Genomic DNA, 27,825 nt, shown 5'->3' with positions numbered 1-27,825 from the left:
GTATTTAATATACAAAGCACACCTTTAGAGTAGAGATTCATTTACTTAATAAAGAAGTGAAAGAATGTGCTGTCTAAGCAGGCCCAGTAACGGGTGCCATCAGTTGGCTCATACTGGATACAGTGTCCCAAAAGGCTCAATAGCTGGGGTTAGATCTGTATTCCTCTCACAGTACCCAGCATTGAGTTCTGCCTACTTGAAAGTAACAAGCTTGTTTTCTCAGATTTATTCAGCTAATCCTCAAATTAAAATAATCAAAAATTTTGCAGTATTTAGGGTAACTCTAGCTGCTATAACAAACCCCAGTATTTCAGCAGCTTAAGAAAATAGAAGTTTATTTCTTATCCACTTAACATTCCCGAGCAAATGCCTTTGGAACAGAAAGCAGGATGAAACTCATGGGAAAGGGTCCACCGTGTCACAGCAATCATTCATAGATTCAAGGCTGTCAGTGTCACCCCAATATCTGGGAGGATCGGAGAACAGCATGAACAGTGTGTGGGAGATGCTTTTGTGGGCCGGGCTTGGATATGGGGATATAGCATTCTGCTCCCGTCCCATTGGCTAGAACTCAGTCACATGTTCACATCTATGGATGAGGCAGGCTGAAAAATGTCTGACTCTCATAGCAGGAGGAAAGAAAAGGAAATATTTAATGAACACTTAGTTTTTGCCACAATGAATGTCACGAACATTTTATGGCTACCAAAATTGGGGTTGGACCACTGTCATTCTAAGACATGACTAGAGGGCACTTTCTCTGCAATTTAAAATAACAATTTTACTTTTTTCTCCTTAGTCTATTTTTTCTCTTTTTTATCTCCAACCCATTTTATTAATCACCTGCTAGTGATTTGGCTAAACTGACTGTACATAATATGCTTATTTTGAAATGTACATTCACATTCAAGAACAAAGTAACATGACATACATAAACATTTAAATTTTTTATAAAACATAACTGGAAAGCCAACAAATTTTTTACTGCTTTTCTAATAAAACTGTGGGGTTTTTTTCCCCAAACAGTTTTAAACCTATGAGAACATATATGATCAAAATTCAGAATGATGTAATCAATGATTGCTTAGATATTTTTTTGTAAAGATATTAATCTTTAAGTTGAAGCCATATCCAAAGACTATTTTCATCTTATAAAGAGCATTTTAGAGAAGAACAAAATCTTGGAGAAAATTCTAGGGTGCTGAGTCTAGGTGGTTGCTATGGAGACACTCAAGAAAACCTCTTTCTGGTATGGTCCCTCTGGCATCACCATGCATCAGATATTTCATTCTCATGACAAGAAGAGAGGGCTTTGAGATGTGATCTATGGACGAGGATGCAAGGATCTATTCCCTCCCAGAATATAAAGCATACATAGTACAAGAAGTGAAAAGTTGACTTTTGTTGCAAATTTCTTGTAAAAAAGACTGTTTCTAGAAATTATGTTTTCTTGTTTTAAAAACTGCATTGAAGAATTAGGGCAGGAAGAGAACCTTTCCCTTCATTGGTCTGAATTATCAACAAGACTTGAAAAGAAGCATCATCTTTAAACCCGCCGCCCAAATGAAGTAGTGACTGTATATCACTGTCCCCACCATATACAGTTTCTTCCTCAGACAAAGCAATAAAAGGGGTCAGAACACCTCCCCCCTGTGGAAGCTGACCTGGCAGGTTGTGTCCAGTGATGTTAGGATTCGGTCGCCTGCATCATCACAGCCACCCCTGGCCCATTGGGATAATTAAAGCACGGGGCTAGGGGAACAGGTAACCACTGCCATTGACGTGGACTAAAGAGAACAAAACACTCTGGGTTGAGCTCTGCCCCTGGCTGTCCTCATTTCAGTAAAAAGTACATAGAAGTTTGTCTTGTCCCCAAAGGGGCATCTCTCATCTTGGCAGGTCTGAAACTGTGGTAGGTAGTAGTGTAGAGGTGAAGCACACTGGATTTGGGATTCAGATAATTCTGCAGCCTAATCCTGGTGCCCTTGGTCATACTCTGGGGGACTTGGAAGAAGGTTGTTTCAGAATGTTTAAGAAATAACTGTGTACGAGATGTAACCAGTGCTCAAGAAACAAGTGCTGCTGTTACTAGTGTTATTATTATTACGACCATTGCGATTTTGGGGTCTCTTCTAACCAGGCTATTTTAGATACTGGCGAGGGCCAGATGGGAAAAAGGGAAAAAGAATGACTCTACTTACTAGTACAGTACGGTTTACAAGAGCTGGATCTGATTAGGCAGGGAACCCCCTCCACAGCTATATGAAGGCTCTTGTGGAGGACGATTGGACCTGTGTCGGGAGATAAATGTGGCTTCAGGTAGGAAGCATTTGGGGCAGGTGTGAGTGGATGAGACGATGTCATGGGCCGTTGTCTCCAGAGGGATGAGTTCTCCATACTCCATTACCCAGGAAGGAAGAAATGTTGGTGGAGAACTCGTGGACGAGGTTGCAGGAGTTTTGGGTTTGTAGACAAGGCCTCTAATGAGAAAAGCTATAAGAAGGGGTCCAAGTGAATCAAGTAACGTGACCAGCTCGAGGCCCGCCTCGTCCCCTCCTCCACATGCACAGTCCTGCTGCAAAGCCCTGATTCAACCAACGGGACAGGGAGGCCCGCCCCCGAGTTGCTGCGCGCTGGGAAACTCGGTTGCTATGGCGACGGAGGCGGTTGACCTGAGGATTGAAAAGAGGTTTGGGGGTGGGGAGCGGAATTCGGTCAGGAACTGGGCGTGGCTTCAGTTCCCATGGCAGCGGGGACGCTTTGTCTGGGCCTGCGCCCAATTTAGAGGCCAGCGCTGCCCCAGTCCTTTGCATGGCACCCAAGAAAGAGAAAGGCGGGACGGCGAACACCAGTTCCAAGATATGGGAACCGTCACTCATCGCTGCACTCTTCAATCAGGTGAGCTCGGAGCCCCGTAAGCCCTCTCTGCCGACGCCGGCCAGACTCGCCTGGGAACGCAGCAAGCTCTCCCTTCCAGACGCAACCGCTCCCCACGCCGAAAACTGCCCCCGTCCCAGGTCGGGTCATTCCGCTGGAAAAACGACCCAGCATCCCATCTGCAGGGTGTGCTTTACAGAGTGAGCTTTAAGGAAAAAAGAAAGGGGACGCCCGGGGAGTCCGTGCGATTTCAAAGTTGTAAGGTGCCTGGTGGGGAAAAGAAGAGGTATCGCTCTGGCGTGTCCGATCTTTTTCAGGGAAGTCGCTCAGATGTCACTCCACAATTGTCCTGGAGTTGTCTTTATGAACTTGCCCACTTCCTCCTGACATCTCCTGAAGGACAGAAATCCTATCGAATCACCTGGTGTCTGGCCCACAGTAAGGTTTCAATGAATGCGGGGTGAAAGCAGACCTAAGATGATAACGTATTTAATATAAGTGTGCCTTCTGCAGATGGGAGGGATGCCTTTCTTATGTAGTGTCCGGATGCCACAATATCACAGACGTGATATAGTTTGAAGGTACTCTAGGAGATCAGAGTCATGACGGGTGCGCTGCTAGACTCATCCATACAATGCCACAGAGGCACCAGGCAATCCATAAGCACCTGCCACGTGACTTCATGTCGCGCCCACCCACCTCCAGTGAGCTGGGCAGTCCAATAGCTCTTGTCACCTGCCACTGGAAATACCCTCCAACATTAAGGTGCTTCTAAGACCAAGATAACATTAGGAAGGACAGAGGTGATTCCAGCCTGCCATTCTCACATAATTTAAGAACTAGGAAAAACAATGTTTTTTTTAAATTGTGTGTGTGTGTGTGTGTGTGTATGTGTGTGTGTACAGTGCACTAGAGAGTTCGTACTTAAAGGAAAAATATAGCTAAAGACTTCTGATGCCCTCATGAAAAATTTCTACCTCCCTGTCCTTATTTCCCACTATAATTGTGTTTCTCTCTGAACTGTAATTCTGCCTGATACGGAATTCTACCTGAGGAAGAATTGTATAAAAATAGTTAAGATAATGCGGATGCTGAAGGGTGGCAATGCAGTAATTCCCTGTTCTAGTCTCAACTTCTCAAAGATGTTTTCCAAAATGCTCTGTAAAGGCACCCTCTTTCTTGCTTTTATAAGTCAGCACTAGCCAAAGTCATTTCTCTCCATTTTCTCGAGTTTGTGTCGGCCAAGTGTGGGCTGGGAGTGAACATTTCTACTTGAGTTATAAACTGCTGAACAACAGAGTTTGATGGAGGTGCTGACACTGCACTAGCTTTAGTGTTGCAAGTATGAAGCTATAATTTTCCTAGTTGAATGGAAAACCGAAAGGCCCTATTTTTCCTTAAGACTTGCAAACCTGAAATAATATTCAGCTTTCTTGCTCCTACTCAAACAATATAATTTCAATAAATCTTATATATGAACAGAAAGAATTTGAACTCGAAGTAATAGTAGTTTCAACTACAAAGAGTGAACTTCTTCAGTTTGTTGGAAGACATGTTTTTTTTTGTTTGTTTGTTTTTTTATCACAAGAGGTAGACAACTGCCCTCCACCTCCTCTCATATTATTTTCTCATTTTGGTTTCATGTCTGATCCAAGAGGAAAATTCCCAGGTTCACCTAGCAGTCCAGGGCCCGGAGGCATGCCCTAACCACCAATGTAATAGACTGAATTTGGGTTAAAAATGTCTGGAGATGTATGAATTCCTTATTCATGGGGCTTAGCAAATTGCTTTGCACATAGAATGTTGTTGCTTCAGTTCCCAGAGAGTTTCTTTCCATGCAGTTGCTTCTCATGTGCAAATTTGTGCTCCAGTATGTGTGATGACTCTGTGTGTGTGTGTGTGTGTGTGTGTGTGTGTGTGTGTGTGTCCGTGGTGTATGTAGGGGAGGGGTGGGAGAGAGGGAGATCCACCTCCCAGTCTCCCATAAGCCTGTTTTTAGAATTCATTGATTAATCCACGTCAACAATAGTTTTAAACTCATGTTCACACAGAGCTGTACTAGACTTGAAAGAGAACAAACAAGTTCACAGGTTTGTTTTAGTGAATTTCCCTTGTATCACTATTTCGGTCTGTCTGTTCAGGCTGGAATAATTGTCAACGTTTTAGTACATTTTAGTTGATTCTGAAACATCAAATGATAGCAGATAAGACAAGGCAGTCTTTTACTGAGCACTAACTGACTAGATAGAGACTAGCGGTTAGGAAGAGGAATGTGGGCTGGGAGAGTCAGGAAATGCTCTATAAAATAGTTCCTTTAGCTGGGCCTTAAGGAATGGGTAGAATTTGAGCAGGTAGAACGAAGGGAATGATTATTTCAGGTAGGGAGACCCATATGTGCCTTAAATAAATCTGGCACATTTAAATGGAAAGAGAGAAACATGTAGGTTAGACAGCTTCTGGGTGCACACGGCTCCTAAATTAATTCTGTCAATCAAATGGTCAGTGACTAACTTGGCTATCCATGTATTAAAACCGTTAGCTTATTAATATATGTGAAATATCACACCTCCAATTACATAAGAAGAAGATATTTAGGTACATAAGATTACCTATGTGACATCATCTCCAGCAGCATAAGGAGATTAAAGATGCTTGTTTGTTAACATGGAAATTAAAATCTTTTCATGCAATTTTCAGAGCAGCCTCTGTTGGCCACAGTGAGAGGAAGAGGTGTCAGCCTAAGCACTCAGTGACAGAAAGTGCTCTCTGGAGACATTTGGGCCTAAGATTATTTTACTGTGGTAAAATTTACATAATATTATAGAATACCATTTTAGCCATTTTTAAGCGTACCGTTCAGTGACATTAAGTACATTTACATTGTTGTACAACCATCATCACCGTCCGTCTCCGGAATTCTTTCATTTACCCCGAGTGAAACTGTACCCATTAAATAATGCCCCGTACCTCCCTCCCCAGCCCCTGTCAATCACCATTCTACTTTCTGTGTATGAATTTGATTCCTCTGGGTACCTCACAGAAGTGGAATCATACAGTATTCGTCGTCTTGTAACTGGCTTATTTCACACAGCATAATGCCCTGAAGGTTTATTCACGTATGTATTCATACATGTGTTCATAGTAGTATGTACTAGGATTTTTTGTTTTTAAGGCTGTATAATATTCCATTTTATGTATGGACCGCCTTTTATTTATTCGTTCATCATCCATCGCTGGACACTTGGGTTGCTTTCAACTCTTGGCCATTGTGTTTTTCTGACGTTTCTGTGGAGAACAGAGGGTCTGGAGCTCCCTCGTCTGCCATTGTGCTGTCACTCTGGTAGGATTTGCAAATATTTTCTATTCCATGGGTTGGTTCCCTTTTCACTCCATTGGCGATGTCCTTTGATGTAAAAATTTTTTAATTTGAATTAAGTTTAACTTATCTAATTTTCCTTTTGTTGCCTGTGTATTTGTCCTACCCAAGAAATCTTTGCCAAACCCACTGTCACGAAGCTTTTCCCCTGTGTTTTATTCTAAGAGTTTTGCAGTCTTATACCTTACATTTACAGTACATCTTTGGTACATTTTGAGTTAATTTTTGTAAATGGTGTGAAGTAAGGGTTCAACCTTAGTTTTGCATGTGAGTATCCAGTTTTCCCAGCACCAGTTGTTGAAAAGACGGTCCACTGAATGGGACAAAGGAGAGGAAAAGGGGCACAAATTTTCCGATGGTAGTGAATGTGGCTTTTTTGTGATTGAGTATTCACTTGGTTGCCTTAGGTCTTTGGCTGGTTTCAAAACTCCTGTAAAGTTATTTTAGTCAGGCTCTTGCTGTGTTTTTAATGTTTCATAGGGGACACGGGGACTGGAGCTTTCTCGTCTGCCATCTTGCTGACGTCACTCTGGTCTAAGAGGTTTTGTAATCAGTTGTGATTTTTCCATTTCTTCCAAGTCTGTATATAGCAGGTGATGCTGGGAAAGGGGAGATTAGTAGAAGCTTTGTTCATGATCACTTAAAACATTTTTTTTTTTCAGAATTGTTTAAACAGCATAGCTATTCCCTCTAGGAGCTTATATATTGTTCAAGGCTTATCTCTAGGTATGATGTCACATGCCTTCAAAATGACTGCGCTATATATATTTCAATTGGGATTTTGTGTTATGGTCAGAGCTTTTGTGTCAACACGGAGGGTGGAGTCCAGGGAAGGGTAACCTCACAGTGTTTTCTGTGTTAAGTGACAGCATGATATCAGCATAGAGAATATTCAGAAGCCAGATACAAATCCTTCTTTTTTTTTCGTCTTTAAGATATTACGGACTTTTGCTCCCAAAAGTCGTCTTCAGAATTCCAGGGTTCTCCAAAAGTTTATTTAGATTGATTTCGCTATAACACAGGTGGAATTTGGTGTGAGGTTTTGATAATTTTAATTGTTAAATGCTTTCATATTTTCACATTATCTGAGGATGGTTATTTCTTTTCACTTGTTTTTTTATGCATAGCAAAATGGCAGCCATAACTTGTGAGACCAACTATTGCATAGCAATTATGCCATTTGCTTACTGTGACCCACCACAGAAAACACTAAAAAAAAAAAAAAAAAAAAAAAAGTTCGTGGTGACCACACACCTCTTAACCCCACCAGCTTCACTATTCCAATTCACTAATTTCATTTTGTAATGACGATTTCAGGTCCCTAATCCCCAATTTAAGGGACTGGATACTATTTATTTCTTGGTTAAGCCTTCAATTCTTCTTTAATATAAATATCCACATAATTTTAAATATTGTAAAAAGCTGCTATAATGTATTGAGGTCCTTACTGAAACTCATGAGGTCTCGCTTCCAATTTCTATATTTTCATTCTCAATGTCTGTTTCCTCTTTTTCAAATACGTAGTAACATTTGCATCAGAGGCAGATTGATACTATACATGGCACGCTGTCCTTTGCAGCACTCACTCGGGGGTGGAGATTCCCAGGGTCTCTGGGCTCACCCACCCCTTTTATAAACCTGAGGATCCAAGCATTTAAGGTCTGGTCCAAAAACATGTGGTGATATAGTACACAAGGGACCAGACTATAGGTTTTTTCACTAGTTCTTCCTTCCTTCTTAACAGAACTATTAAGTTATGATATGATGATCATAGCATTTTATATAAGCCTTACAATTCAAAACAAAATTTTATGTATTTCATCGTATGTCAAACCCCAAAACACTGTTGTGAGGTAAGGATTATTAGAGTAGAACAAGTTATTTAAGGAATGTCTGTTGAAACGTTTGATTAGTACTTAAATTTGAGAGCAAAGTGTTACTTAAAACTGGTAAATAAATATGGAAACTATGCTTGTTTTACCTGAAATGAGACTCCATCCTTTATCTCTCATCCTCTTTCATAAATAATGTTTAGACGAGAGACAGACGATAGCATTTTCTTTTTATACTCGACTCTCTGGCTTCTGCCTGAGATCATTTAAGTAGAAAAACAGAACTATTGGGGTGTCTTGATTAGGAAAAAATTATTTTCTTCTCTCCAAAAACAGTTCAGGAAAATGACCTCTTCTGCTCCCTGGAAGTACACTTCATTTTCTGGCCGTGCCTGCCAAACCTTGGCTCAACAAAGTCTTACACCACCTCTGTCTCTCAACTTTCTAGATTCTGCCGATGGCACTATAATTGTCACAGTTGCTGAAGCTTCTTTGTTGACCATTAGCCTTACGATTCAGTCTGCCTCGAGTGCCCCTTGATTTTCCCTTTAACGTTTTCTCTTCTCCATTCCCATGCCTTCATTCTAGCCCAGGCCTGCATCATTTGATCCCCGAAGTTTTGCAAGCGCCCCTTACCACTACTTACTATAGAATCACCTATTCCTGTGTATCAAACCTATTACCAATTTATCTTTTCCTAAACACTGCTTCACACCAGGTTCACACCCAGCTCCAAAACTGCCAGTGACCGTCTGTCATCTCCAAATCGAATCATCCTGGCTTCTTCAGCCCCCTTTAACTCGGCCCCATCGTGCCATCCAATTGAATCGCTACATGCTAACAGTCTCCTCGCCGCGGTGTAGACACACGGAGAAGGCAATGAGTTGCTAGAGAAAGTCCAGTTCTGGGACCGGGCCGACTTACGATTCTGAAATATGACCTAGAGGAACTTTCTTATCTTGTCTGAGCTGTGGTCTCCTTTTGTCAGGGACAGATAATAATATCCAGCTCACAGGCTTGCTGTAAAGATGAAATGATATTTATTTCATTTCATAACTATTTCTCTAGCACCTGGCATCTAATAACCCTTTAGTAAATGACTTTCATCCCCCCATCCTGCTCTTTCACTCGTTAGTCTCCCTGCTTGAAATGAACTTCCACCTTCCCTCTCCTCGTCACACCCATTTTTGGGGGGTGGGGGCTCCTAACCCATGTCTTACAGGGAGCTTTCCTAACTCTCCTAACCCTCATGTATCTCCCCTCACATTCATCTTGCAGCCTCGTACTTGGTGGCAGAATGCCTTGAATTGCATGCTATCATTTCATGTTTTGTAGGGCAGCCGTATAATATGAGCTACTTCACAGCAAAATCACTTCGACGCCTTGTATCTGCTCCATACCCGCAAGCATGCTTCTAGGCAGGCATGTGGCAGCACACTGAAACTATATATGAAATGAATTCACTGACTGACGTATGAAGAAAGCTATATTGTGGAAACCAGGACAGCTACTTAGACCGAGGGGAGGTTTACGAGAGGAGATGAAGGGACTGACACATTGGCTGACTGTGACAGAGCCCTGAACAGAACTACGCAGACACCATTTCCCTTCTCAGAGGTGGTTCATCTGCCAACCGGAGGCATTCGAGGGAAAGTTCTTTAACATAGTTAGCAGTCTCTCCTTCTTCTTATGCTTCAGTCGAGGATAATGTTTTTCTGTTATTAAACATTCATAACTTAGTGACAGTAGCTGAATTGTACACACTTGCAAAACAGTCAAAGAGTTTCCCTGGAGTTCTTGAACGAAACTTATAATTCTTATAAAGGTTTGGAAACTGGGTAAGAGGTCAAGACGGGTATTGCTAAAATGTTAATATCCCAAACCTCTTAAATAAGGGTATACAGTATATAGATACTAGGATGGTGATAAACTGAGTCTAAGTAGGTTTTTAGGGGGAAAATGTTCATTTGAATTGAAGTGCTTAAACCATTATAAATGCAGTTTATCAAAAAGGGAAATACATTTTATTGGACAGAACCCTTGAACAATCTTTGAGAGGCAGTGAAGGATTTTTCAGCTTTTTTGATCTTAAACAGTAAGCTATTTCTCATGTTAATGTGTATTTAAGACTTACTGGAAATACTTATAATACGAGCTGAAGACTGATGTCTGGCAGCAAGCATATTTCTGAAATTGAGTTGGTTTTTATTACTATATTTTCTGAAATATGCTTTCATTGATATTTACAAAACAAATTGCCAGTTCACACAAAGGTTGTTTTAATAAAAGCCAATGAAAACAGCAAACTTGCTAGGAAGAGTGTTAAGAGGGAAATGGACTTTTCATAACCTCACATTATACTTTCTCTTTTTGGACAAAAGTGTATTATTTGAGTGAGCCTGGAACCAAAGGGAATTAGCATGTCAAAATATCTACCTAGATGTTATATGTGATCATTTTTATTGCAAATGAAAAATATTAAATATAAGTAAAATGCAAGCGTTGCCAATGTAAGTTTGGCAACATCTGAGGAAAATGTTAGCTAAGAAATGGTGAATGCTGACCATGTTTCAGTGCTAGCTGTAGAAGCCATCATCGGCCCCCATTTACCCAAGGACAAAATCCAGGATGTTCTGCCTGGCTTTCATGGCCCCGCCTAACTTGGCCTTTTTCTGCTCATCCATCTTTATCTCCCTTCACTTCAGTCGAATGGTCTCTGTGGTACCCCCAGGCTATACCTGGGGTGTACTGACTATACCCACACAGTTTCCTGGCCTGAATGCCATCTAACTCCTCATTAAAACCCTGCCCTTAACTTCCCAAGAAGAGCTCAACTCACACCATTCTGGCCCTCGCTGACATTTCTCCTTCCTGAACTACTCAGTGATTCTTATCTTTAATGCTATCCTACTTGGACCCATGGTCCGACCATTTCAGTGTTACCTACTATAGCTCTGCAAATCCCTGAAAGGTAGCAAAAGGTTCACATTTTTAATTCTCTCCCTCAAAGCCACTGCACCTACCTAGTAGTGACAAGCCCATGGGTTGCCTTCTGCTGGGTTATATTCCCTGACTACATTTCACTATCTTGGCCTCCTAGCCTATTTTCTCTTCATGAGCTCCAGAATCCGTCATGACCCCACTGGTCATCAGAACTTAAACTGAAGACCATCTCAAAGCCTTCGTTTTACATCCATAGAACAGGGCCAGCAGTCATACCCTTGTAGATACTAAAAAGATTGTTGAGAGGATGTGATGACATCTAACACATCGTGTCTCAGACTTCACACCTCCAAACCCAAAGTCCTTTTTCTCCCTTCACCCTGCTCTCCACCAACCCTTCCGCTTCCCCTTGCGTGGTGTCACCACTCACCCAGCGAGTCACTAGGGCCTACATCGATGCATTCATTGTCTTGTTCCTTTTTTTCTGCACCCCATGATCGACTGTTAGTAAATCCTGCTGGTTCTGCCTTTGAAAGGATATCCAATCCATGCTCTTGGCACCACCTTCCTGCCACACCCTAACGCGGGCCACCACCCTCTCTTACCTGAGCTATGAGTCGCTCAAGAGCTTCGGAACTTGGCCTCTCTTCCACTCTTGCTGCCCTAGAGTCTTGTCACCACACAGCAGCCAGAGTGGTTCTTTGAATGCACAAGACTTGGAGTCAAATCCAAAGGCTCTCTCGTGGCCTGTAGGTCTCTAGGTCTTTTACGACCCTGTGTGGCGGCGTCTGCCAACCACTGGGCCTTCGTCTTATAGTTCCAGCGACTCACCCTCCCGGTCCGTCCTCTGTGACCACGCTGGCCTTTTTGTCCGTCTTCAAATCCATCAGAAAGCACACTGGCAACTTAGAGTCTTTGCTCTTGCTGTGCCCTCTGCCCAGAATGACCTGTCCCAAGGTGGTCACTTCCTCCCTTCCCTTAGAATTCTGTTCAGATACCGCCTTCCCTGGCCACCTGCTTCAACTACACATAACCCGTAGCCTCTGACCTTGAGTCAGCTCCTGACTTCTGCGTTACATTTATCTCATTATGGCCTATTCCCCTCCAAGTGAATGTAAGCTCCCGGAGGACAGGGCTTTATCGTGACATATGGCCAGCCCCTGGCAGATAGAATAGAGGGGCTCAAATAAATAGCCTTGCTGAATGGAGAAATGGTAGGCACTTGCTAAGGAGGAGGGCGCTCTTAGTGATTAGTGCTACTAGTTAGTGGTATTACTGTATTTATTGGAGTGGTATGAAAATCAAAGTGTATGAAAGAATGCGGGACACTAGGCTGATAGAAATAGTTATACTAATAACAATTATCAATGCTCTTCTACGTGCTTCCATGTGGATGGTCCACATGTTCTTCAAACTCATGTTCAGAACTGGTACTGCCTTGTTCATTGAAGTTGGAAATCATCCTTGAACCTTCTCTTCTAATGTCAAATTGGTCAGTGATTCCAGTTGCTTCTACCTTTCTATTTTGGTTCCTTCTTTTTCACTTCCCTTAATTTCTAACACCAATAGCCTTCTAACCAATAGCCTTCTGCCTTCATCCAGGGGAGAGAAACGGTTAGTGGGGAGACTGGGATTCAGGGAAGATAATCTGTGTACGTGTGAATAGGATAGAGAGGAAAGGGGAGGGAAGGGGTTGAAAACTGGAGAGGGAAAGATGGGAGAGCTGAAGGGACACAATTGTAAAAGAGGTCGAAGAAAAGTGGGTCCTTTGCTCCAGTACAAAGGAGAAGGGATCAGCATCCCTTCCTCAGCCCGAGAAAAGGAGCAAGTTCCGGAGATTGGTGAAGGGGTTTGGGGATGAAAATGTGAAAAGGGGACAAAACCTAAGCAAGAAAACCTTGCTCTTCCGAGGTGGCAGTGAGGCCACTGTGTGGATAGAAGGGGACGAGCAGGAGACACAGACACAGGATTCCTTCCACTGTTATTGAAGTGCCATCTGCCATGAGTCTCTGCCTAAGACACAGGGAGAGACGCGGCCAAGGAAAGTGCCTGTCACCTGACGTTAGGACCGTTTGTACGTCTGTCTCCCCTGCTAGACCGCGGGTCTTTGGAGAGCAGAGACTGCTTTCCAGTACTCTTTTAAATGCAGAAAGACACAAAGGACAGTATAACAAGCACATTTGTGCCAGCATGAGAACCTGCCCACGGCTGATTTTATTTTTTAAAAATATTTGAAGAACTCTTTGTCCATACGCCCACCCCGTTCCATTCGTTCCTCTCCCTTCGTTTCCAGAAGCAAAACTGTCATGAATTTTGTGCATATCCTCTCAGCCTATCTCTGTACCTCTTATCTACAGCCGTGAATAATACATAGGCTTGTTTACTGTATGATTTCTAAAATTTACACAAATGCTTCCATGATTATACTTATCCATTCTGCAATTTGTCTTTTTTTCATTCAGCATTATGTTTTGAAAGTCTGTCCACGTTGAGATATGCAGATTGAGTTCATTTCCTTGAATTGCTCCTATCTCATTCAGCTTGACGTCTTCCATGTCTAGCATAGCACATATAACATAGGTACCCAAACAGTAAACATTAACCCTTAGCGAATACATTAGGGTGAACAACACAATCATAGAAATGGATACTGTTCCCTGTGCTTTGTGGCTATGAAATACTTTTACCTCTAGTCTGTTTTCACCCTTATCTGTGTAGTTCCTTCCCCAGGCTGGTGCTGTTTTAAGGACAGTGACTATGCCTTATGCCCACGCGTTCTATTCCTAGTGCCCGTTTTCATGTTTGGCACATAGTAACTCCTCAGTAAGTACTGGTGGAATGAATGAATGACTCTCTGCTCTAAGTATTATTTTGCTACGGTCTAGGTTCTGAGTACTTGAGTGTTTTTCCAAGACCATGTGTTTGGAATCAAGACTAATCAGGTTTTCTATACTCAATCCAGTGCGCTTTTCATTAGACCGTTGAAAGAGCTATTGTAAGGGCTATATTAGGGAATCCATCGGAGAAGAATAATTATAATGAATTACTGCCCTGATGTAACCAATAAATAGGCTCCGTGTACCTGTGTAATTGGAGAAAATTAATCACCATAACCAGATCGAGGGCTTAAAATTTATCGTAATCATTAACTGGGAATATTTTGTCACATGGTCCTTAACCGAGGTTCACACTGTAAAGGAGATACGTGAGTTATGAGGGTGCATAAGATTGCAGGAAAGAAAGAAGGAGCAGGAGGCAGTTTCACTCCAATGGAACTGCTCTTGCTAAGGTCACTGGGAGCCTTCTAATGGCTTTTGACGACATACACCACTCCTCCCCTCGCCGCAGTGACACCTTCCCTTCTCCTCCACCTCACCTTCTCTCTGCCTCCTAAGAAACCCTTCCCTAAAACAGGGACAGTTGAAAGAAAATCTGAAGAAAATGACAAGCATTGTAGGGAAAAGATCTCAGGAACGGCCTCAGACACCCACGCACACATCTGCATGCCCCGCCCCCCCCAGGACTGATTACTTTTGATCAATATGGTTTACCCTTTACTTGTCGATTGGGGGTCTTATCTACCTCTTCCCTTCCTGGAACAACTCCTGGGCCCTGGACAGCTGAAAAAGTTGGGATTACTGTACAGAACCAGGTCTGGAGAGCATCGTGTCCTAAGTCCCTTGATGGGCTGGTCAGAGGGACTAATGTTAATAAGTCGCCTGCACAGGAAAAGGTCCTTAAGGAACTTATTTTGAAATATAAGCATTGTTTGCTCACTTCCAAACTCCTTTAGTCATTTTTGTGTATCCGTTACCATTTGGTACAGCATAGACATTTAATCACAGTAATGTAATAAATGCTTGTTGAGTTAAAATGCTCCCCCCACCCTTTTTTTGTTATTGAAATGAGACAGGGCACAGATCCCCTGACCACACTTCTTGCTCTAGGTGCATTCTCAGGTTTTCTGCGACACCCCCAGGGAGTGTTCGAATAGGTCCCACCATTCCCTACGACCAGGATACAAACTCGAGTATCCAGAGGGCCTGACCCTGCCCCAGGATCATTCCTGGGTGCCCGTTCTTTCCCACCTCCCCGTTTGGAGACTATAGTTTTAGGCCTAAAATTTAGAACAGATGAGACAAAGAATTTTTGTCCTGCTGCCAGGTATTAGAGATAGTCATTTGGGTATCAAAATATTGGCATTTCTTGGACATTTTATTGAATTTGGGGAAATTGGAAGGATCCTCGGGTATTCTGCCCTCAAGACGGATGTAGAAATTAAACTCTATCAGTGGCCTTGTGGTAAACAAATGATAAGTGAGGACGGTTGCATCAATTGCAGGAAGAGGAGTTGTCCATGAAATGTAATGAACCAGGCAGCAGCTCTGGGGATGGATGGTTCATTAGAAAGAGTATTGGTTGGTTATTGCATTTCCTCTGCGTAGCTAGTAGTGCCAAAGCTGTACAAATTCATGGACTACACCACCATTCATAGTGGATAAATGACATTTAAATCAGACAAAGGAAGGTAGAAAAGAAGGAAAACAAAAGGGCTGCAATAGGGTAACTACTGATGAGATAATATTGCATCTTGAAAATACATCTTAATTTTAACATGGAAGGTAGTAACTCGGCACGGAAGGGACTCGAAAAAGGCACAAGAGGGTCTCCTGTCAGAGGAAGGAGTTGATGAAAGGTTGCAGACTTTAGTACCTGATGATGAAAAGAGCCCTTCTTTCTTCTGGATGAGTCCCCGATTCCAGTTTTACTTCTGTGGAGCAATTAGCAGGACTCCTCTCGGCTCTGCCGGCTCTCCTCTGTTACAAGAATGCCTCTGATATGTAATATTTGTTTGAAAACCCAAAGAAGCTTGTTTCCTTTTGAGGTTTGCCTGACTTTTTATGTTCTGAAGTTCATTTGGACCTCAGATTTTGCTCCAAGCAATAAAACTGGTTGGATTGTACTAACAGAATGCAGCCGTAATGTTAGCCAACTTGTGGGGGTGGGGAGATAGTTAAGGTGCGTCGTGGTTTCTGTGGTTTCTCTGTGGAGTAGAATTCCCTGCAAAGCTTTTCCATGTGGTGTTTTAATAGCTGTCTTAAAACTCTCTGATGCGTGGAGCAAAACCGAATTAGGCTTATGTGCTAGATTGGTGGGATGGGCCAAGGACCCTGAAAAATGAAAGAAAAACAATCAAACAGCCTAACCTCAGAGGCCGAACTGTCCAAAGAATATTCTCGGGACTTATCCAACTGCAGAATTACAGAAGTAATCGCCTCTCTTAACCCATGTTGCAGAGCTTTCTAAGGGAAATTGGAGTATTTCCTTTGCACGTATTAATATTTTATCTTCGCATGGCACTTTCCATTTACAAAATGACTCTAGATATAGTTGTTCACTAGAGCCTTGCAACAATTGTTCGAAGGTTGTATTATTAGATCATTCTTATAAATGAGAAAACTGAGTCACAAAGATAGATCCAAGGTCATTTGGCTAAAAAACTACGGACGCAGAATTTGATACCAATTCCGAGCACTGCAGCTTTTCACCAGAACGTCAATAATGTTAATTAGCAATCACATGTCATGTTGATGAAGACAAAGGAGACCAGCCAGGTAGTGTGTGCATGCACAGTCAAGATGCTTCGAGACTACTGAGTTCTCATCAGTGAGTACAAGACACGGAGTCATATAGTCTGAGCTCCAAAGGGATACATCCTTTCTTTAATTCAAATGCTCAGTCATTCAGATACCTGGTTCCTTCCTAAGTACTGAGGGTAGCTGATGAAATGCCACATACTTTGTTGGCGTTCCCATACTAAGCATGTATAAAAATTCTCCTTAGTGTGTGGTTTTGGCTGCTAAGTTTAAGAAACATTGAATGCTACCATATGCCAGGTACACGGGCAAAGCAGGAAGTTGTTTAGGTGGTATGATTCTAGGGGAGCCTTTTCCACTGGCCCAGCCTCCTGCCTGAAATACCCCGTTACCAGGCCATCCCTTTGAGTTGGTCCAGGATTCACTGGGATTCCTTTCGCATATAACTTGGAGAGAGAAAAAAATACTTTTAAAAGTTGTTTTTTTTTTCTTTTTTTTTTTTTTTTTTTGCTTCACTAAAGCCTTGAGGTATATATATTTATCCAGTTACCACAGGCAACTATTAAGGCCCTGAGCTGAATAGGAGGTGATACGGGTAAATTTTATTCTACCCAGAAGACGGGGATGGTAGATTCTGAAAAGGCCTCTAGAGGGTCCCAGGGGGGCCAGAATATAGCAACAGGCCAGGGAGCCCATCTTATCTGGAAAGAGGGGTGCACTAAGGCTCGCTATCAAAAATAAATGTCATTCACTTGGTTTTCGTTTTGAAGAAGTAGCCTTGCCTGACATCTGTATTTTAGATTTGGAGCCATACAATTAGTTAGATTGATATTTGCAATGCAAAGACCAGGCATCTGGTCCACATTGTTCTACTTTTGAGCCAAGGAAGCGGGTCCCCATCTCTCATGAAAATCGGTCTGGTGCCCAGTCCCCGGCGTGGCTTCCTTGGAGCTCTTCATCTCCTGACAGCCTCTGTACCTCTGATTTCACTCTAATTGGTGTCTTTTCCACAGTCAGTGACGGGCGGATGTCTCTGATACACGTGTACCAGGTGCAAAATGACTTAAAGCTCCTTCTGGCCACATTCTCACATTCTCTCCCCCAGCTCTGAAGATTACACACCTGTAGAATTTTAAATTTCCTATGTTCATGATTTTCGCCCTCTCTTCCAATGACCTGAAATATTTTAGAAACATATCAGTTAACAAGGTCATGGTCATCAAAGGGAAAATTGTTTTATGAATTAACTGTCGTTCGAATGAACATTTGCTTTTTCATGATGCAACTGGTTGATATGTGCTTTGATTTTTTTTTCTTGGTTCACCCAGAAACTCTCCACACATGACACAGCATGTGTAGAATAACCATGTTTGTTCTAATGACTAACAAAAACAGAGCCCCCACCCCCAAATAATATCCATTCCGATGACTATGACTTTTGCTAGGTGCTGTGCTCAGAAAGGCTTTCTGTAGGTTTCTCATTCAGTCTTCAAACAATGCCAAGATGTAGGTACTGTCGTTATCCTCATTTATACATGAGGCACAGAGAAGTTAAGTAACTTGCCCAAGGACACACAGCTGGTGCGTTGAGATTCAAATCCGGGCGGTCTGTCTCCTGAGCCCAGCCGCTTAGTCACTGTGCCACAATGACCTGTGGATCTCCAAAGGGCCACCAATATATAAGGGAGCCTTGTCACCTTTGGGCAAGGGGTGCTTGGGGACCTCCCATGGCAATGGCCCCATCGCTCCGATCCTGAGAGGGGAGGCAGACCCCCGAGATGGTCAGGAGGAAAGGAGAGCCTTGGAGTGGGTTGGCCCCCCTCCTCCCACAGTGGCCTCTCTATTCTTGTCTCGTCACCTGCTCTTCTTAGAGCCCATTTTGAAGGACAGTGCTTAGGGCTGGGCCACACCTGACGCAGCATGAGCAGTCACGCAATCATCTCTCTGCAGAGCTCACTGCTGCACCATGTGTATTCGGGGTGAGGGTGCAGTAGATGGAGAGACTGTGCTGGGCCCTCAGTGTTTTCTCAGAGACAGTCTTGGCCTTTCTCAGTCCAAATCATCTCTAAGTCAGCCTTAGACACACAGAGCTCCCAGGGTGGGGGCCGCAGGCGGCTGTAAATGGTTAAGAAATAACCTGTTCTCCCAGGGGAGAGCGGTGTTTTGTAGCTGTTGCCGTTGCTGTAAATTAAATACTCCCAACGTGACCTATTTAAAGATACCATGTAACCTCCCAGGACAGAGCCGGGAGGGCCAGGTCCAGCACCCTCCAGACAGAGGTCAAGAGATGTGTGTGGACGGGCAGGGGTGTTGCTGCCACAGGCAGGGCCAGGTCTCGATTGCGGAGCCCCTTAGATTGTGGACCCAGACCAGAATTTATGTGTGGCCCCTCTCTGTCTCCTCCTCTTCCCATCCCACCCTAATACTCATCCCACCACAAAATGAAGCTTATAAGAATTTCAAAGTCACCTTGAAAGAGAATCGTCGAACGTGCAGCCTGTCGGCAGTAGGTGGAAGGGAGGAGGGAGCAGGCCATCAAGGTCCGTCTTGACGGGACGTGGGAGAAAGTGGGAAGAAGGAGAGAGAGGGGAGGGATGGTTTTCTAGTCAGTGCCTGTGCCTGGCAGAGCTGCCTCCTTCCCCTCGCATCTTGATTACTTGTCTGAGTCACCCAGGAAATATGTCCCGGAAGAATGGCTGCAGGCCTTGCTCCCCAGACTCCTGCCACTGACCCCTGGTACAAGCCACCAGCCGCGTTAGATCAGATACAGTCTGTTTTCCTCCTAAAGGACTTCAGGGCTATGGACTGTATACTCTGCACACTTTTCTGATATGCCACATTCTTCCACTTTATGAGTCCCAAGGTTAAATCCTGTGTCCAAGCATATTCTCTGTTGCTTTAAAATATCAACCAACAGATGTTTGCATATAGAGCCCAGTCTCTACCGGGCGCCATAAGGTGTAAACGCATATATAAAACATAATTTCTGACCTAAAGAGCTTACAGTCTAGTTAAGGAAATGTGACAACCATGTGAACCAATTCCTAAATATTGAGTACTTATCACAACAGCATGCTGGTAATATGTCAAACTGCAGCAATCCCCCCTTTTCTGTGGTTTTGCTTTCCTTCGTTTCAGTTACCCACAGTCAACCACAGTCCAAAAATATTAAATGGAAAAGTCCCGAAATAAACAATTCGTTAAGTTTTAAGTTGTGCACCATTCTGAGTAGCGTGATGAAATCTTGTGCTGTCCCGCTCCATCCTGCCCGAGACGTAAATCTTCCCTTTGTCTAACGTCTGTGTACTCTGCCTGCCCATTAGTCACTTAGTAGCCGTCTAGGTTATCAGATCGACTGTCGAAATATCACGATAATTGTGTTCAAGTGACCCTTATTTCACATAATAATGGCCCCAGAGCCATTCACATAACTTGTATTACAGTATATAGTTATAATTGTTCTCTTTTATTATTGGCTATTGTTGTTAATCTTTTACTGTGCCTAATTTATAAATTAAACTTTACCACAGGTACATATATATAGGAAAATCCATTGTATACATAGCGTTTGGTACTATCCGCGGTTTCAGGCATCCACTGGGGGTCTTGGAACGTCATCTCCCCCACAGGTAAGTGAGGACTCAAAGGTAGTCTTGTGAGGAACCTCTAATTAGCAAAGCGTCTCTAATAAGACCTAGTCTAGTCAAGACAGTAAACGGCGTTCAATACCTGCATATCCTGGGCATTTGTATTGTTCTCATTTATTATATAACAGTGTGTCCCTATTTTTTAACCTATATTTCCAACTCACTTTACAGTTAGAATTCCTTTTTAACAAATGCAATTATGGCAGCCAGTTCTATGTAATAAAAATATTTCTTCTGCTGGCCAGCAGCCCGTACTAACACTCCTTTGCTGATGGAGATCCAAGACTCCTTTTGAAGGAAAAAACTGGGTCTGAGAAAGACATTCACAAATCCATGTCCATTTGGCAATAAATCTACTTAACCAAAGGCTATCCTTTCAGTAGAGTATACTGACATAAAGTACAGGTTTGCATATCTACACAGCGTTAAATAACTCAACGAAACATGACTTTTTCAGGGTTGCACTGATTTTACTTGGGGCTCATATGTTGTCTGCAGATAAAGGTGCTGACCACCATTGGTTCTCAGAGCTCATCCAGCTCTGGTCGGTGCCGAGGGAGGATTGTGGGAATCTCACCTCGGGTCTTGCCGGGCCAATGCACCATACCAGCTGATTCTTTGTACTAACAGAAGGAAGCAGTCTTCAATCCCAGAGCCCAAAAGCTACTGTTTTCGGAAGGGTTTTTGGAATGACAGTAGGCTATAGGAATGCCTAAATAACATTTGGGGACTGTGCCATAGATGAAAGAAAAATAGTTATAAATCTACCCCATGTCTCTGGGACAGTGCATATAATTATGTGGGACAGCCAGGTTTTCGGCATTTACATGGATGCCTGTTGCCTTAGGAGACCAGGACGAAAGTGTTTGGGTTCAGACGCCCTCCTGCCGGGCTTCAAATTAGGTGAGACTGATAAAGTAAATAAAAGGTAATGGGTTGTGTCCATACATGACTTCATTCCACCCTTTGAATGATTTGATCAATAACTACGAGAGGGCAAGACTCAGCACTAGCCCTGCACGGGACGTGCCTCCTGGCAGGAGAGGGCTGACTGCTTCCGGAGGTGTCTGAGGTGTGCCAGACTACACCCCTCGTCCTTCACCACTGGATACGTCCAGTGTAGTTTTCTAAGATGACTCATGTTTTCTTTCTCTAGGCTCATGCTGCTCATTACACCCAAACTTCTTGAACTGTCTTCAACCAATTCACCCAGGGCTAGGTAGGGCCGCCAGGTTGTACCGTGGTGCTTTCATCTCTCCCCCATGGCCAGCCTTTGTTTTCTCTGCTCAGGTTCTTTGCTACCTGCTGAATCCAAACTTCAGGACTTTGTGTGACTGTGTGTTGGGTGCGATCCGAGTGGAGGGGTACGTTTAATAGTATTTTGTCAAATCTAATTTGTGGTTGATTTTTTTCCCCCAAAAATCTTCCTCTTTCTAAACCTGCTGCCAGGTAGTAGAGACTTGGAATCTACCTTTATTCTGACGTACGAAGAGAAAGATTCAGGGATGAGATTTGCAGAGCATCGTGGAATGGTTCTTCCTAATTAGACAGGAGACGCGATGTGCTCTTGATTAGCTGGAAGACTGTGTATTTCCTGGCATCTGGCTGCCCCCTAGTGCAGTGTGCCTGTGGGTGCACCCTCCTCTGCAGGCAGTCTCGGTTTGCAGCACAGCCCTCCGTCAGTCCATTTCATGCTTCCTCGGGCGCTGGCGAAGTGGTTGGACACTAATCCGTGACTCCGACAAAGCCCTCTGGGGGCCTATTTTGCCAAATCCGATTTCTAGAGCAGGAGTTTGGTGGGCTGGAGCGTGCAGATGCTACGCTGACATCAGCGGGACTCTTCAGACCCCTTCCGATGGACATACATGGCCCAGGTGCTCAGCAGGCCTCCTGGAGCACGCCGAACCTGAACAAATCCAGGCCTGCAGTAGCCCAGGTGAACTGCCTCACCTCACAGGGATCGCAGGGTCCCAGAAGTTTCCATAGTGCCACGAATCAGAGGGACAGGTCCTGTGTTAACATGTGTTTTAGAGCAAAGTAGCAAAAGCACTGGGCTTCGCCAAAGAGGGGGACCTTGGGAAATTCCTTCACCTCTTTGAGTCTTTGTAAAACTATCATTTATTAAAAGGTAATCTTATGGTGTTTTAAGGATTTAATACATAATCTATTTTTGAAGGTTTATGCACTTTGACGTGTGATATAAATCTCCATCTGTTAGGTTTACTGTGGCTGAAGTAGCCATTAGCTGCAATTTTAGGATTATAGAAAGGGATTCTGACCCCAAAGGCTTGCTCTCAAAATTGTTCTGAAATGATCCCCAAATCGCAAGCCAGTATGTGGTCTCCATGCGGTTTGTGCCAAAATGACCGTTAACAAGATTTTTAACTTGGTAGGCCCTCTGTTTTTCCATCTATAAAGTATTAATGCACCTATTTAAAGAGATTATCTAGGGATTTAATGAGATAACACATGCCTGGCACATGGCGTTTCTCAGTAATTGTTAGTTCCTTCCTCCGCGTCCTTTCTTTTTTTCTGGTCTGAAACAGTCAACACCGGCCTTCGGCAGCAGGTACTAGTGGGTAGACTCTGGGTGACGGTACCCTTTTTCTGAATCGTCTCCAAAAGAGCTGAGAGGTATTGGCAGGGACATGCGCAGTAAGGGGCGGGACAAGGGAGAGAAGCGGGCATTTACATCCTCAAGGTCGGAAAGTGTGCCTGACAGGAACTTCAAAGTATCACCTGTTCACGCACCGCGTGTGCTTTATTGTGAGAACAAAAGAGAACTGTCGCCTTTAATGATGATTCTCGTTGCGTATTTGACTGAGAAAGCAGACGAGAGAAAAGAAAGGCAGCCAGTGCGGGAAAGGTCATTTTGTGATCTTGGGATTTTTTTCTAACACGTCCCTTATACATATCATTCCTTCTTGTCCGAATCAGAATATTTAAAAAACAGAATAGCAGTCTTTCTATCTAGGCTTACTTAGCAAACGACAACAACAACAAAAATAGGTTTTAAACTCAGTAGAACAGAGGGAAACACACACACAGAGCTGCCTACTTGCATGTACACACACACACACACACACACACACACACACACACACACATGCTCTTTATAGGTAAAATACACGTTTGTGTGCTTCCACGCGTGGTTTTTATTTTGGTGACAGCATTGAAAATTGGGCAGGTTTTGTTAGGTTGTAAGTCTCCATGGAAAGAAGTAAGAGAAGTTGAATGATAATCACTGCGTGATGGGAAGGAAGAATTTGCACTAAGTTCCTTTTGTCCCGCCTATGTCCTAGTTCTGTCAGTACCCTGGCAGTGAACTGGACAGAAAACAGAGAAAACCACATACGATTATGCATTTCATTACGTTTGTGGAAAATATTTCCAAGTCTTCTTAGATGTTGTTTTGGAATCCACCAAGGAGGAGTTTTACTCTTAATCAAATTTCTGGAGTGGAGCTAAGAGGGACGCAGATCTTGCCCTGTCAAACCCCTTTATTTTATAAATGGAGAACTGAGATCTGGAGATCTCCTACGGCTGGAGTGCCCGCCCTTATTATTTATTCTCTCTCTGTCTTAATGTCTTTATCGTGTTTACCTGGTCCATCTCCCCATGAAATCCTTGGTGTTCAAGGACTTGTGTGAGTTTGGGTACCACACAGGAGGTAATTCAGAAAGTTCCATTCTTGATCGCCTCCAGAGAATTGCTTCTTGGAAATTATAATAGAGAGCAAGGGGTTGATTCCTGAATAAGAATCTTGTCTTTAGTAACATTTCTTTAAATGATATGATGTAAAATTTCATGTCCAGGTTTAATATTTCTTGAAGTGGAAAGAACTCATTGGTGAATTAACAGTGAAATCCTTGTGTTGTGTTGGGAGGATGAGTTCTAGTTCTGTGCTCCACAAAACTCTCAGGGATTGAATTTTCACCTCATGGAAAAGCCCATTTGTCGACTAATTCATTACCCAGCATTCAATAAATATTTACTGAGCTCCTCGTAGGTGCCTCGCACTGTTTAGAGTCTTAGGATACGTCAGGGAAGAAAACAAAGATTTCAACTTTTGAGATTATATGTCAATGTATGTTTTGTAGCATATGAATGAATGATTGCTTTCCAACACCAGATTATTTGTGGACAGCATTCTAGTGAAAGTATATCACTTTTTAAAATTGTTTTCCTCACACTATAAGGCCTTTTTTCTCAAGAAAAGTGCATTTTGCTCGTCGCATGAAATTTGGCACAATACTGCCGCCTGGCGGCCACTTGAATCACAAAGCCAAGTACACTACCAGGTTGTCTTTCAAACAGGGTTTGCAGGAAAATTCTCCTGTGTTTCAGTGGAAGCCTTTGACACACAATTACCTAGTCAGGAGTATTTAGACTCTAATTCCTTCCTGGTTTGGTAACAGAACGATTGGAGGGCCTCCATCGCTTTCGTAGTTGGAAACCGGATTGAGGACGATCTTCTCATTCGAGCCCTCACCCTCGCCGTCCAGGTCCCGCAGCGAAAACTCTTCAGTGTGGTGTCGTGGCAAGACATTCTTCAGCAGGTACCCGTCCGTTCCCACTCCCAAGCCCCTCGGAGACTGTCTTTCCTCTAAAATAATAGAATGAAATAATAAAATAAATAAAACCATCATATTTGTGGGCCGTTGGGCAAATTTTGGTGGATTACTTTAAACAAACACGTAGCTAGAGTAAGTTGGAATCATTTAATCTTAAATTATTATTAGTCCGTGCATGTTGCCCATTCAACATTCATTCATTTAATAAAAACTTCTGAGGGCATGCCAGGCTCCATGCTAGGTTCCGTGAGGAATTATTGAATGAAGGATTCAGTAGTAACAGAAGATGAAACTGTTGCATGTTCCAGGGCGGCCCATCACTAACTAGAAGAATGGAGCCCACAGAGGATCGTGGGCGTCAGAGGCCAGAGGGGACCAGCCAGTCCTGTCAGATGGCTCATACCCATGCACTGACTTCACGGTTTACCACAGTGGCAATAACTATCTCCCCTCATCCATAAATGGCCCTCCCTTGCTGAGTTCCGCAGCCCCTCCAGTCACTTAGCTGTGTGGAAGTTAACGTGTATCTGTGTGCTGTCTATGTACGCCTTCCTGTTTCATGTAGCCAAATGAATTTTCTTACAGATCAATGAATCAAATGCACTCTTTGAAACTCCATCTAAGAAGGCAAAGAAGCCTCCAGTCGGTAGTGGTCCCTTGTATCATGAGGTAGGTGAACATGTTTATTGAAGAGATTTCTGTACATTTTAGAAAATGAGGCTTGAAGTGGTCATCTTACAGTCACTTTTAAGATGTTTAATTCGTTGTTTGAAAGCAAAAGTCTTGCTGCTCATTGGAGCTGTTTGTTCCTGAATAGGGGCCCTTAAAAAAATTCTGCCTCCCTTTTAACTAAATCCCTTTCTAGGAATAACATGGTTCTAGATTGTCTACACCTTCACTGCATCCAATTAAAGAGCATAAATCAGAAATTTTTATATACAAGAGTGTTTGGTCGTACTTGGTCATGGCAATTATTGAGTATGTCAGAGTGTGAGGAGGTCGTATTATTCGTGTATTACAAACTCTTCATTTCACCAACGAAATAATGTAAAAATACCCCCAAAACTGTTTCCTGCACACGACAGAGCCACAGTTGGAATAATTTTCCATCAGTTTGTTTGTGAACTTTGTGCACATTTTACATCCTACTCTAATCAGTGCGAAAATGACAATAATCTTCCAGTGAGTGGTCCGTTCCAGGCCTAGCAGATGCTTCACACAAGTCTGGCTCGGCTGACGAGTGGGTTTGTGCAAAGGACTTACAACTCATGCTAAGTGCAAGGGGATTTCTTCTCACTCTGCCTTCTTCATATCTAATCCACAGCTTACAAGACACTATAAAATCCAGTGATTAATTAGAATATTACTTAAAATTCAACAGGCACTGTTTTATGGCTGTGCAGACTGAAAGCGTAAGGATTTTTGGATCTTTTTAAGACAAACTTGTTTGCACTTGGTTTCAGTGGTGACTAAGAAAGTTTTTATGTGTCTTAGATCTTGGATGATTTCATAATGGCCCCTGTAGGATTGCCTGAATACCATCTGAACAAGTTTCGTTGGATTTATTTACGCCTGACAGTTCTGTGGACTTTATAGCATTAACTCTCGCTCCACTATTCTCACTGTCATGAAAAACTTATTCTGTGCTGTTAGAGTTAAATAGCATACCTACCATCTTTCGTTATAATGTTCTCAATGTGTGTGCTCCAGTTGAAACATTATGTGATACCTGGATTTAAATTATTGGAAAATGTTTTCTGAAGTAGCCATAGAAACCTACTATGTCCAGTTGTGAGGCCTGGGATCAATTAGCCCCCAAAGGACTCTTTCTTCTTCAGAGATGCTCAGTACAAAATCAGGAATGATGGCATTTCGACTCGGATGTGGGGGAGCACAGTGTACAAAGCCACGTTCAGTTAGGAAGCTCTGTCTCTGCAGGATGTGCAGTGACTCTTGGTTGTGTGTCGTTCACTCAGGGGAGGTCCGTTTCACATCTGGCTGTACCACATTCTTCCAGCGAAGCATTTGGGCAAGAAGCCTCCCTCATCTGCTCACATACCCTTTTCTGAATGGTTCCAGAAGGAAAGGGAAGGCAGGAGGAGAACCACAGGGGTGGGACCTTGGGGGCACCAGACGTGCATTAATATCAATCACTGCAGCAAAAGTGGATAAAGAGCCAAAACCAAATGGCTCCTGGTCAGATCAGCCAAGGATAGAACGCACATCTGGAGAAGAGGGGAGCACGTCTCATCTCCATCCCTCCATGCTCAGGACCTGGCTGGGCACTCTCGTCACCTGGTACCTCATCTGAAGGGAACTGAAAAGCTTCGGGCAACACCTGCTGGGAGCCCCAAGTTAATTGTGAGTGGTGACCATGGAAGAGGCCCAGAAGCCACCCTTGTGTGAGATCCCTGCACTTTGGAAGGATGTGGACAGCCTGCTCGAGTCTGTTTCTGCCTGAAGTCTTGCACAGTGACATGTAACCGGAGGGCACTTGCCACACTTGTTTAGGAAGTCTTCTATTTTCTCTCTCAAAGGAAAACTCTGCAACGGGGAAGAAAAGATCATCTAATAAAATGGCTCACATTACATGGGAAATTCATAGCGTTCTGTTTCCTTTCAGACCTCCATTTTGGGGCGAGAACTCAAAATTGATACAAAAGCAATGCGCTTCCGTTAATTTGTATTTGTAGGATACTCTCCTTAGCCTCAAATCAGGGCCTCGCTGTTCTGCCTTTAAACACAGTTCTAACCAGTTTGGCTTCCCGGTGTCCTAGCCTGTGGTGCTTTAGGAGCACCAATTAAAGTGAAACTTCGCTGTAGTACAGTTCATCCACAAGTAGTAAAATAGTGTCGGAACTACATTACATATTTCCAATAACGACTTGAAATGTCTGGGCTAGTAAGGACCACATTCCTACATGATTTGCTCAACCTCTCATTTGGATGGCTTGGTGTTGTGTACACACAGCTTCATTT

At 43.2% G+C, this 27,825-nt stretch overlaps 1 protein-coding gene across 4 annotated transcripts in view; it reads left to right on the top strand.

Annotated features, from left to right (window-relative positions):
- The first annotated feature begins 2,590 nt into the window (after window positions 1–2,590).
- Window positions 2,591–27,825, top strand: part of SPAG17 (sperm associated antigen 17) — a 163,016-nt gene continuing 137,781 nt past the window's right edge. For all 4 annotated transcript variants that reach the window (XR_016021765.1, XM_088799522.1, XM_088799521.1 and 1 more), the window contains exons 1-3: window positions 2,591–2,898; window positions 24,691–24,831; window positions 25,432–25,515. Coding sequence is in view for 3 of the 4 variants with exons in the window: in XM_088799522.1 (XP_088655648.1) it covers window positions 2,812–2,898; window positions 24,691–24,831; window positions 25,432–25,515 (312 nt within the window). In the remaining variant the exon portion in view is untranslated. The remainder of the gene's footprint in view (window positions 2,899–24,690; window positions 24,832–25,431; window positions 25,516–27,825) is intronic.

This window comes from Rhinolophus sinicus, chromosome 7 (assembly GCF_057876585.1).
Source record: "Rhinolophus sinicus isolate RSI-liver-muscle chromosome 7, RSI-T2T, whole genome shotgun sequence".
Classification (NCBI taxonomy): domain Eukaryota; kingdom Metazoa; phylum Chordata; class Mammalia; order Chiroptera; family Rhinolophidae; genus Rhinolophus; species Rhinolophus sinicus.
This window is presented reverse-complemented; position numbering and strand designations above follow the sequence as displayed.